Source organism: Ceratotherium simum, chromosome 9 (assembly GCF_057802395.1).
Source record: "Ceratotherium simum simum isolate JZ-2026a chromosome 9, ASM5780239v1, whole genome shotgun sequence".
Taxonomy (NCBI): Eukaryota; Metazoa; Chordata; class Mammalia; order Perissodactyla; family Rhinocerotidae; genus Ceratotherium; species Ceratotherium simum.
Genome location: NC_141908.1, coordinates 33636111 through 33648979, shown reverse-complemented (window position 1 = coordinate 33648979; position 12869 = coordinate 33636111). Strand labels below are relative to the sequence as shown.

At 40.8% G+C, this 12869-nt stretch overlaps 1 protein-coding gene across 9 annotated transcripts in view; it reads left to right on the top strand.

The window, feature by feature from the left end:
• The window catches only part of NEB (nebulin), a 234736-nt gene that overhangs the window by 186321 nt on the left and 35546 nt on the right, over positions 1-12869 (top strand). For all 9 annotated transcript variants that reach the window (XM_087435203.1, XM_087435204.1, XM_087435201.1 and 6 more), the window contains 11 exons: positions 353-457; positions 822-929; positions 3031-3135; positions 4719-4823; positions 5289-5393; positions 6044-6148; positions 6239-6349; positions 7051-7161; positions 7395-7496; positions 7606-7710; positions 12165-12275. In XM_087435203.1, coding sequence (XP_087291329.1) covers positions 353-457; positions 822-929; positions 3031-3135; positions 4719-4823; positions 5289-5393; positions 6044-6148; positions 6239-6349; positions 7051-7161; positions 7395-7496; positions 7606-7710; positions 12165-12275 — 1173 coding nt within the window. The remainder of the gene's footprint in view (positions 1-352; positions 458-821; positions 930-3030; positions 3136-4718; positions 4824-5288; positions 5394-6043; positions 6149-6238; positions 6350-7050; positions 7162-7394; positions 7497-7605; positions 7711-12164; positions 12276-12869) is intronic.

Genomic DNA, 12869 nt, shown 5'->3' with positions numbered 1-12869 from the left:
AGTCCAGAGAACAAGGGTTTAGTCCCGGCTCTGAGACTCACTCTATATGAGCCTTTAGCTCAGTCTCTTAACCTCTCTGGGCCTTAATTTACAAGTGTAGAAAATATACTGAAAAATATCATTTATTATTATTTGCTCATTTCATTAGACTATTGCTATCAAATATGGATTTACATTAAACATTTCCACTTAGGGTTTAAAGAAAAGCTACCATGACATCATCATCTGCGTCTGTGGCTTATATAATAATCCTACTATTTGCTGTGGGACTCTCTCAAGAGGTAAATTAGATTCCTTAAAGCCCTCTATCCTACTTTTTAAAGTTAACTGCTTCTTCTCTTCCAAAATTTAGATCAAGTACAGGAAAAACTATGAAAAATTAAAGGACAAATTTACCTCAATTGTGGACACTCCAGAACACCTGCGTACTACAAGAGTCAACAAACAAATCAGTGATGTAAGTAGGAGAAACACTGAATGGATTCTCAAACTAAGGGGACATTTGCAAATGTGGAAGGGCATTTTAGATTGTCACAATGTCTGCAAGACTCTACTGGCATTTAGTGGGAGGGAGGCAGGGACACTAAGTGTCCTGTTGTGCTCAGGACTGTGCTTTCACAATAATGAATTCTTCCAACCAAATTGGCAAATGCCCCATTTGAGAGACAGTGGGGCCTAAGCAGAAAGCACGAAAGCACCCGTTGAGTTAATTCTCTTTCCTTTATATATACTCAAAAAAAACCCCAACTTTGCATTTATATTTTTACATTGTAAATTGAGTAGCATAACGTTGTTTCTTTCTGCCTTTTTATCTCCTTCAGATACTGTATAAGTTAGAATACAACAAGGCCAAACCCAGAGGCTACATCACAATCCATGATACACCCATGTTGCTGCATGTCCGCAAGGTCAAAGATGAAGTCAGTGACGTAAGTATGGAATGGCTTTGCAATCCCTCTCATCTTGGCCTCTTTCTAATGTGATATAACAAACCCTGGTCCCGTTATCTATCCCTGTGTAATAATCAGCCTAAAACTTAGTGGCTTAGAACAACAATAATCTTTTTTTGCTCATGATTCTGTGAGCTGACTGGGCACAGCCGGGTGGATCTTTTACTCCATGTTAGCAGCCAGCTGAGGCTCGGGTGGGCCAGGACATCTGGGATACTCACTCACATGGCTGGCGGTTGATGACAGCTGTGGGCTGGGAGCTCAGCTGTTGTATAGACAGGAGCTCCTCCATGTAGCCTTTCCCTGGGCTTGGGGTATCTCACAGCACAGTAGCTGGCTACCAAGAGGCAGGAAGTAGCAGCTTCCAGACCAGATAAGGGCTACCTCTAGAACTGACACAGTCACTTTTGCCATGTTCTACTAGGCACAGTGCACACCCAGATTCAAGGGGTGAAGAGATAAATGCCACCTCCAGATGAACAAGCGTCAAAGTCACATTGCAGAGAAGCATGTAGGTGGAGGATATTGTTGAGGCCGTTTTGAAAAATGCAATGTGCCATGAACTCTATTAATACTCCATAAGCTTTATCTTGACTAAGAGGAGCAAGGTAGCCATTATATTCTAATACTCTGAATTTGAGGAGAAATTGTATTCATGAATTTTCAGATTTATAGCTAGATTCTATGGTTGAAAATTACTGTCATTTTAGTTGAAAAAACAGACTAAATATTTTAAAGAACTTCATGGGTATCAGAAAGAAAAGAAAAGGCAACTGTGGAATAGCTCATCCCTCCCCCAGAGCCTTGACTGTGACTGGTGCTAAGGAATTCTTTGGTAAATGAATAAATGAGTTCACATTGTTGACCCTGAGTTGACATGAAAAGCATTAAATACATTCAGTGCACGGTTGATGAGGGAAGAAATGTATAAAATACTTTAGATACATGAAAAATGTTAAAATAAGTTTTGGCACTCAAAACATGAACATCGGGTGTTCATAAACATCTCTCAGGTTGATCCCTTGTTTGGAGGAGCCCATTCCCTCTCACTGTAGAAAAATGAAGCATTTCTGCATCCATTTCCCCAAACTTTCTAATTATAACAGTAACCTGAGATATTGATGAAAAATATGGATTTCCAAGCCCTTTCCCTAAAGATCCTGATTTACTAGGTGTATGGTGAAGCGCAGAAAACTGTGATTCTTATGATCAGGCAAGGTTAGTAAGCACTACTATGGCTTCTTTAGAACAGTTTTACTTCAGACATAACCACATTAAAACCTAGGATCCTTCCTCAAAATTAGTGAGAAGGCCCAGGTGGGACCCCAGGGCCCTGAAATTTGAGAGGAGCACAAGTGGGTAAAGCTGGAAATCCCAGGCCCAGGGTAAGGAAAGTATGTGTTGGGCCCGCAGAGGCTAAGTCTGCCCTGTCCCTCTCCATCCCATCCAAACCCACACAGGCCCAAACTTGCTAGGTGTGGCTCTAGCAATGATGATAGAGAGACTACATCCATCAGTTCATTTGTTCTTCAAATATTTATTGGGTTTCTATGTGCCTGATGCTAGGAATGAGATGATGAATGATATACAATCTTTGCCCTCAAGGGGTTCAGCTTAATGGAAAGAATAGACAGATAAACAAATAATTACAACCTGACATGATAACAGCCAGAACTGTAAGGGCATAAAAGGAGGGCAAGACTAATTCCGTCTGGCTGAGCCAGTGGGGGAAGGATTCTCTTCCATCAGCACTTTACGAGATGTTCTGAACTCAGGATTTTCTGATTTGGTGAAGGGAAAACATGTGGGTGGCTGTCCAGCTGGCTCTTTCAGCACAAGCTCAGGGGACATAAATCCTATGGTGACACTGGCGAACATATTCAACGTGTCCTGGGGAGCTGACTTTAAGATCTGAGACAGTAAAGTACATGTCTGCACAGCTGCATGGCTGCATCATTTCTTCACGACGATTTATTCTGTCTTAAGGAGACTTGTGTACTGTAGTCATGGTTTTAATTTCCTGTTTTTTAAAATGCTTAGTAGGCTACCATACAAAATTAACCTGTGTTTCTTCCCACAGCTGAAATACAAAGAAGATTACCAAAGAAATAAGTCCAACTGCACCATTAAGCCAGACGCTGTTCATATCAAAGCAGCCAAGGACGCCTACAAAGTCAACACCAATGTAAGTTCCAGAAACTTCCCCAAGCCTAGCAGGGGATTTATCAGCTTCTGCAGGACACATGACCTCTTTTTACATCTCTTCAGGGGATTGAGCTCTAATGAGTCCAGATCAAGAGTTAGGCCCCAGGAGCATGAGTAATGACACAGAAATCTAAATTCTGCCTTTGGTCCTGACAGAGGCAAATGGGGAGGAGCCAGGTGGCCTCACCCTGTGCTGCGGATGTTACAGCCACTCAGCCTTCATGTTAGGTGGCTGAGAAATAGAGATTCAATTCTGAAATGCAGGTTGCATTTTGGAAAGTGTCTCAGCGTCTTTCATTGCCTCCACATTCCTTGTTTTCCTCTTGCCCCGAAATCTAGAGCCTGCTTCTTCTGGGAAAAAAAACAACAAAACATTTTAGCCACTTGGTGCTGTCACGAGTTGGCCTACAACTTCCTCCTCCTCAGATACTTCCTGCACTGACTCATTGTGAGGAGGCATCTCAAAGCCTCAACCATAGAAACACTTTTGTGCATTTAGATGAGTATTGACTTTTAAAAAATATATAAATGTTTATATAATGAAACCATTATAACCCAACTGGTGCCCACTGGTGCCAGACACAACATATACTTAATAGGGCCAGCAAACTGAAAAGCCTTTGGGGCTGGCAGGTAGCTTACAGGTGTCCTGAGGATGCATTGAGGGATGGGGAGCAGGATAGATGTGGGATAAAGCAAAGGCAGTAAAATGCATATTGTAGAATCCAGGTGGTAGGTATATGGGTATTCTCTGTAAGATTCTTGTAACTATTGTGTATGTTTGAATAAAATGGGAAAAAATTCATCAAACAGCATATATAAAAGCATGTGCACTTTATTGTGTGTAGATTATACCTTGACAATAAAAAAAGAGAGGGAGAAAAAGAGTGAGGAAAGAAATGTGCCTGGTAGTGAGGGCTCTTCCCAGGGGTACTCAAATCAAACTCCATACACTTCTGTGCCTCAGACTTGGCTTGAGGCAGCCAGTTGTCTAGCTATGGTGAAAGTCTAGCAAGCGCACCAGCGCCTATGAAGCCAGACTGCCTGGGTTTGAATCCCAGCTCCACGTTCACTAGCTGTCTCACCTTGGGCAGGTGATTTAACCCCTCTAGGCAGTTCCTCAGCTGTCAATTTCATGCAGCTGTTGTGAAAATTAAATGAGTTAATATTTATAAAGCACTTAGAAAAGTGCCTGGCCAGAAATAAACACTGTAAGTGTTTAATAAGTTTTTAAAAAATTAAGTCTGACTTTAGTTAGAAATTAGAAGTACTTGACTCTGAAGATGATTAAGCTACACTGACAGATTTAGAGTTTTAAGAATCATTTCACCTGGAGCCTTTAAAAGTTTTAGCCCCTATTTTGAGACCCAAGGGTCCCACAAGATGACCCCTTGAGTGGCTGACTAGCTGCACAGACTGCACAGAAATTTTCATTGGGGGTCTCTCTTGCGTAAAGAACTGTGATTTGTTGTGTGTTAAAAGGCAAGATGAGTCCCTCTGTGCCACGCATGTGGTTATGAATTCAGCCTACTGAATGATTTATTTTCATCTTCTTAAAAACAGCTGGACTACAAGAAGCAGTATGAAGCCAACAAAGCCCACTGGAGGTGGACCCCTGACCGACCGGACTTCATCCAGGCTGCCAAGTCGTCCCTGCAGCAAAGCGATGTGAGATAGGAGAGCCAGACAGTCAGAACTGCATGACACACCTGAGACAGAGAGAGATGAATAATTATGCCTATTAACCACGGTCGTGGGTGTTAACCCTAGCTCATTTGAGATCCAAGAAGGACAGGAGGGTTGTGAGGAGTAAAAGTCAAGCTCAGGAAGCAGACCTGGCCACAGAGCCTGCTTACCCATGAGTGGGCCCAGCCAGACACATGGTTCGGAGTCCTGAGCGAGGCTGGGGAGGGGCTGGGGGTGAGCAGGTTGGGGAGGCTTGGTCCTGTCCGCAGGGCTGGAGAGGAGGAGCCCAGCCTGGAATGAGGGGCCAGGAGGCCCCTGCCCCGATTCTGATAGCAAGTCCTCATAGTGCCGCTAACGGGAGGACTGCCTATGGGTTTAATCAAATGCCAGCTTCCTCCCGTGCCTGCCTTCCTTTTCCCATCTTCCTCTGCCTTTCTTCTATTACAGTTTGAATACAAGCTGGACCGAGAGTTCCTCAAGGGTTGCAAGCTTTCTGTCACTGATGATAAAGACATGGTGCTGGCCCTGAGAAATACTTTAATAGAAAGTGATGTAAGTATCTAGTCCCTTCCATGAAGCCTAACCTCACTCAGGGCCGTTTTCTACAGCACAGTCCCCAGGGACACTCAGGAAAGGACAGAGAGGGGCTGGTTCTATAGGAGCTCAGGTATGGCTCCTGAAATATGACCCTGCCCCCGGTGAACACCAGTGACATGGTAGAGAAGGGCGGCAGCAGTGGTAAGCTATTAAATCCGAGTGACTGTGTGTGATTTCTATTGCACCACAAGATAATTCGCACCACAAGAATTGGGCATCTGATGTCCTGGCTGGATTCTATAAGGAAACGTATTCATTTTTGTGGGATCCTACTCTTCCTATGCTGCAGTTTTCTCATCTGGAGGGGAGGAATAATAACGCCTCCCAGGGTTTGGGGGCAGGTCAAATGACATATTTGAAAATGCTTTGAACTAAGGTTTTATGAGATCCATTCTGATTGTTATTAAAGCCTCAACTTGCAAGAGATAAAGAAAATACCTAGTGTATATTTCCCAAGATTTCCAAACATGAAATCTTTTACTGAGTTTCATCTTCCTACTGTGTCAACGATGCCATCTTTCAGCTCTACCTAGTGACTTGGGAGCTTAATACAAATATGCAGAAAACCCAGAGAAGCTAAAGAAATGCTTTTTTCACCCCTGCAGCTGAAATACAAAGAGAAACATGTCAAGGAAAGAGGAACCTGCCATGCTGTGCCTGATACTCCTCAGATCCTCCTGGCAAAGACTGTCAGCAATCTAGTGTCCGAGGTAACCCTCCAGCGACTCCTATGCTCTGTTTCCATATTGGACTAATGCCCCAGGCAAACACTTTAACAAGATCTCTGTGGATTCCCTCAGAACAAATACAAGGACTACGTGAAGAAGCGCTTGGCCCAGGGCTCCTATACAACACTGCCAGAGACCCGGGACACTGTTCATGTCAAGAAAGTGACCAAGAATGTCAGTGAGGTAAGTGACCAGCCCCAGGATTCTGGGCCGCAGCAATGCCACTTTATCTTAGAATCCAGTGACAGACTGTACCTGCCTTTCTGCTTATGCTTTCTTTTATGTTGATTTACCCTTACCATCAATACCTATATGTGAATTTTGAATTCTGGTTTAAAAGATGACTCGATATTTATTGTCTTCCTAATTGTAGCAACTATGGCAGATGTGGGTTTTGGCACAGGACATGTTATCTGCATTATAAGATGTTACCAACCTAGTGTTAATAAGGGGAGGAAGCATTGCTGATTAAGAGTGGCCTCTCCTATCCTTAAACTGCTAAAGGATTTCAGAGAAGTAAAATGACTTCTTTGTATCTCAGTAGTCTCTGCCCAGTATATCATTATCAATAATGCTTTAATAATCATGGTATTATATTTTATGAACCTATATGGTTCCATATGTTTTAAAAAGGTCGAAATGGTAAATGAAAGAGATTAATTTGCTTGTAGTCAGTTCTCCAAAGATTACTGTGTGGTTCAAGTGTTGGGTTCCAGAACAGAAATACCAGGGAAGAACTAGAATATGGAACAGAGATCTAAGTTCCAGACTGATGCCAATATGGGGAGCCATGGATTTTCCTGGAGATCTTCTCACAGTTCCTCCAGTAAATCAATTCTATTCCTGCCTCCTCTGCTCACGTAAGTAATTCTGGCTCTTCTTAGACAAATTACAAAAAGAAGTTTGTCAAGGAGAGAGGAAAATCCAACTACTCCATCATGCTGGAGCCCCCAGACGTGAAACATGCTATGGAAGTGGCCAAGAAGCAGAGTGATGTAAGTTTCCCCTCTCCACCTTCTCGGGGGGCCCCCTGAGCCAGTGGGCCCCAAACTCGTGCATGTCAAGCTGGTTCCAGTGAGTAGTCGCCCTAATTTCTACATCTGGTAGTTTAAAAAATATGGTGGTAGAGTTGGTTTGGTTTTAATAAAAAGGTCCCTTGTGCTTAAGGAGGACTTTTGGAAAGACAGCACTCTCTTGAGTGAGTAATATATTTTTTCTCCAAATAAAGGTTGCTTACAGAAAAAGTGCCAAAGAAAATCTTCATTACACGACAGTGGCCGATCGACCAGACATCAAGAAGGCCACGCAGGCAGCCAAACAGGCCAGTGAGGTAAGGGTGTAGTTAAAATGTACCCCGTCCCCAGTGGTCACTGCCAAAAAGGAGTACAAGGCACCCACCACCTAGAATGTATTGCCCATTTTGGTTTTCTTTGATTCAGGTGGAGTACAGAGCCAAGCACCGGAAGGAGGGCAGCCATGGGCTCAGCATGCTTGGTCGCCCAGATATTGAAATGGCCAAGAAGGCAGCCAAGCTGAGCAGCCAGGTAACACAGATGGACAAGCAGCGGCTCTAATGTGAAAAACCTTGCAGGAAGAAATAATTCCCAGAATGAAGGTGCCATTTTAGCAACCAAAGAGATATGGGTCTTTGATGGCACTGCAGAGTTTTGGAAAGTTCTATCATGAAAAGTGTGCTAAGGACCTTCTCTCTTGTTTCCCTTTAACATCTCTAGGCCTTTCGCATTCTCCACTTTTCCATTTATGGGTATGTGTCTAGGTGTTTGTGTGCTTTACTATCTTCACGTGACACAAACATCAGCTCCTGAGGTCCTATTGGAACCTCTCCCCAGGCACTGAGAGTTACATCCCAAGGGCCTGATTCATACTTGAGTCACCTGTGGGAACTTGCTAACCTGCAAGAGCCATGAAATTCTACCTTCTAGAACCCAATCAGATGCAGTCACCTTTATTCTTTCATTCAATATACATATATTGAATGCCTATGCTAAGAACTAGGGGTGAGCAGATGTCCTCACTATCTGTCCATGGATAAATAAGTACAATTTGGAGTAAGTGTTTGATCAAGGTATGCACAGGGTGCTGAGGGGGAATGCCTCATTCTAGCAGATTTCCTATTATTGAGAAGGTGGACTCAGAAATGTGTTGCCTAAACCTGATTGCCACATTACCTAATTTCCCTTGTTAGACCAATTATCTAGCATACCCCTGAGATATGACAAGGTTTCAGACTTTAGTTCAGAGACTCCGTAATCCACCACCAGATCTTTCAGAGAGCAAGTTTTAGTCCTCTAGGACTTGAGCTCATGAATATCTTATTTCTTCTCCCGTTTAGAGATCCTGCCTTCTTCTTCTTCATTATCTGTTCTCTCAAGTATTTGTTCGAAGACATGGGTTGAGATACATTTGGTTGTTGTACATATGACTTTCAACAATACCAAACATGAGATTCCAATCTTTTGGAAGATATAAAGTAGTAATATCAAGTGACAAAACAAGTCAGAATTAGGAAGAGACAAAAGGTTCAGATGACTGATGACAAGCAAATATGATTTTTTTAAACTTTTTGAATTTAAAACTCATGCAGTATTTTTATTATAAATTAATGGCATTGTATAAGCGTTTGAGACCAAGATGTGAAATCACCAACAAAAAACAGGAGTAATGAAATGTAACGAGATCTTTTTAATGTAAAAAATTTTGGTATGTTTTTAAATTTCTGAGGTCATAACATTATCAAGTTGAAAACAAAGAAATGACTTTGATGTTGAAAGTTTGAAGACTTTGCTGTTTTTGAAAATAGAGAGACTCAATTTTCTAAATCCTAAGTGAATCCTATGAGGTGGAGAATGAGACCCAACCAGATCCTTTTATGAGCTCACCTTCCTGGGTTTACTTCCTGTGAGAGGTTTGCCTCAGGATTTACAGCTTCACGGTGTGGCCCCTGGCCCAAGGGGGCTTCCCCTGTGTGTGGGCCCTCCCTGTTCTGACTGTGCTGTCTTACTGCATACTCTAGGCAGAATACCTCAAAGGCCAAAGCAGAGGGCAGGGGCACGGCGCCGCATCTTATGACACCCCTATGATGAGGCATCTTAAGAAAATTAATGCGCTCCTCAGTGATGTAAGACTGACACCAACAAGCCCATATCTCTGTCTTTCTCTTTTTCTCGTCTCCTTTCTTGGCCTTGGTCAGGTGACTGACCAAGTTGCACTCTTTTCGTTTGATTTTGTGTTGAAATGTGTAGAATGCTGTGGAAATTTGTCAGAGGATATAGTTTTGCACACACCCATCTTTTCCTGCATGAAACTTTCCCGCTGGAACATGCCACTTAGAAGAGGAAGATAGAGTAGACTTGGAGATAGCCTCCCAATGTACTTTAGGTTGCTGATACCAATCAAATTAAAAGATGAAACAAAAACGAACTGGGAATCTAATCTCAACCACACAAAGAAAATCTCTGCTGATTACCATTGCTAATGTTTGGTATATTTGAGACTGGTATTTAATACAGTCTCTCAAGTCAGGCATACTATGAATCAACAGAATAAACTACCTAAAATGTTTTCACTCACAGCTCTTTCATCCTATGTTTTACAGTCTTAACAGCAACACATTGTCTAATTCTTGGACCTGCTCTTCAGTCTTTAGAAGCACCAATATACAGTTCAAGTCCCTGAAAAGGAGCTGAACTATTGGATGTTAGATCTTTAATTCAATTAAATTTTGGAAGAATAATTGATTCAAAACCACTTTCCTCTACTACATCCATAATAGGCCGATATCTGAGCCTGATGGGATTATAAACACTGGTGTTGCCTCTTGCTGATACACGGCCTTGCATGGTTGCCTCTCAGCCTTATATGGTTAACAGGAAAAAGAGAGCTTTACCATTCCATAATGCCACATGTATGTAGTTTCACTACGCTTACTGCCTAGTCTGACACCATTCTAAGACTTCCTGGTGTCCTGAATCTGATGTGTGTCCTTATCATGCAAAATGTAGTCGTTCTTAAGGAGATCCAGTCAAAAAGGAAGGCTCTGACCTCAGATTCATATCATCCAGAGTTGCTCCAGGCTGCATTTGTGTGGGGGCCTTCTTGTGGAGAGGGGAGGAATAAGTTTTCTTTAATTAAAAAGTTGGAAATTTTATTTTACTTGAAATTAATAGAAGAAAAAGAAACTGAAGTGAGACCAATGGAATTGCTGCTCTTTAAATAAGTAGTTCTTCAGAAACCGGTTATTTTCTAAAAGTTGAAAAGAGGACTTTCACCATTCTTCTAAAAGAAGCAAATTTTATTCTCATCTGAGACACATCTTTGCATCTTTTCTTCCCCAGTCTGACTCCGCACATCTAGTTACTTTGCTTTTCTGTGTTTCACAGCTCTTGGTATCAGCCTTAGTCTTATGGGTTTCTATATCCCTTAAGAAAAGTTTCGTTTTGGTCCAGACACCAGCTCACCACCTCCTGCTTTCCTTAGCAGGCTTTTCATTTCTTCGTTTTGAGAGTGAATTTCCTTTCAGAGAAGGGCCATTGTGGCATTCATTTACATTTTGTTTTCCTATTGTGTTGTGTTTCTGCTTCCTCCTTTGTGTGTCTGTCTCAGTGTGCCTGCATCACGTTGTACTGTTCTGCATGCTTATTTTTCCCGTGTATTTCCGCTGTAGATTTATTCAAAATAAATGAATCTCAGCATTGTGAATGCATTTTCTCTGATGTGGCAGATTTCATTGTTCTTAGCATTTGAGTGATCTCATTTCCTGTCTGTTCTGCTGGATATGTAAACTTGGGGGCAAGTGAAGTCAAGTCATGAAGCATGAGGGCTTCTGATTTTAAATGTCTGCAGAGTGAAATATCTGGGTGACTGGATCTTGGTGTGCTAACTTTGAAGATGTGAGGCTTTCATCATACCAATAACAGAAACTCTAGTTTTCCTGGAGAGTCAAATATTGCCCTTTTAGATGGCTAACATCGAGAAATAGCTCATTTTTCCTTCTTCCTAGAGTGAATAACTAGTGGAGTTCTACTTCTGGACCTCATCCTAGAATACTATCAACAAAGGCATCAGTCTGATTTTCAATAAAGAAATGTTTCTGTCACTTGCAGTTTATTCTGTTGAATTTTTCTATAAATAAATCATCTTCTTTAGCTATTTTACCTAGCCATGGTGACTATATCTTCCGTTCATTCAATCAAATTGCATTTATTGAGGAACCGTTAGTGCTGGCATTGTGCTTATTTTTTAAATTGAAGTTATTTCATCCTTTACATAGTCTTTTATGTATCCTAAAAGTATATTTAATCTTATTTTTCTCACTATTCTAAAATATTTCACTTCTTTCTTTCTTCTAGCCTAAAATTGTACTGAAGACAACCCCCAAATTCTGTACTTTTTTTACTCAGAAGTTATGCCATTTTTTGCCAAGTTTAAAAAAATTAAAATAATATAGCCTAAGTTCTATTTTAAAATAACAATAAATTCTCCAAATTTAACAGATTCCTTACTTCTCACTCTTCTTTATCATTTACAGCCTCTCTTTGAACTCCTTGCAGTAGACCTGAAATGCTTTTGGTTTTGCAGTTAGAAGGGCCAAAATTTTGCATTTTATGTAAATGTATCAAATGTATATTACATAACGAATCAAATGTGTTAGATCCCGTCTCTGAATTTAGTTTGAAGCCTTTTTCCACTTATTTTTGTTTTGCATTTAAAAAGAGGTGATTATCTTTTATACCTCTGAGTAATATAAAAATGAGCAAGCAAATACAATATCACTTGATCTCTTTCTTGATTGCCTGTTGTCCCAATATAATTATTAATAGTGCTTCCTTTTACTCATAAAAGTGTCCTAGTTTGGATGATAAATCATATGATCATTTAAGTATAACACATATTCTTTTGCATTTATATTTCCTCCATTCCTCAGTCTTCAAATTAATTGATGTTAAGGAATAATTTGGATTTTTGCATTTGCGGTTAGATTACGTACCGAGAAAATTTCAACAAAGAGAAGGGCAAGACACCAAAATACAATCCAAAAGAAAGCCAGCTCTACAAAGTCATGCAAGATGCTAATAATCTCGCAAGTGAGGTATGTTTTTTTAAATTGTGGTAAAATATATAACATGAAATTTACTATTTTAACTATTTTTCAGTGTACAAATCAGCGGCATTAATTACATTCACAATGTTGTTCAACTACCACCATTATTTCCAAAACTTTTTAATCACCCCAAACAGAAACTCTATAACTATTAAGCAATAACTCTCTACTCCCCTTTCCCCCCAGCCCCTGGTAACCTCTAATCTACTTTCTATTCCTATGAATTTTCCTATTAGAGATTTCATATAAGTAGAATTATACGATATTTGTCCTCTTTTGTCTGACTTATTTCACTTAGCATAATGTTTTCAAGGTTCCTCCATGTTATAGTATGTGTCAGAGCTTCATTTTTCTTATGGCTGAATAATATTCCATTGTATGTGTATACCACATTTTGTTTATCCATTCATCTGTCAAGGGACACTTGAGTTGTTTCAACTTTTTGGCTACTGTGAATGAGGTAGAGTTTTTCATCACCATCTCCAGTGTTTGTATCAGGATGGGATGTCTTATTAGGGTTTCCATCAGTACTGTTTTCCATTTCCTATTTATGTGATTTCCTTTTTTTCCCCTTAACATACA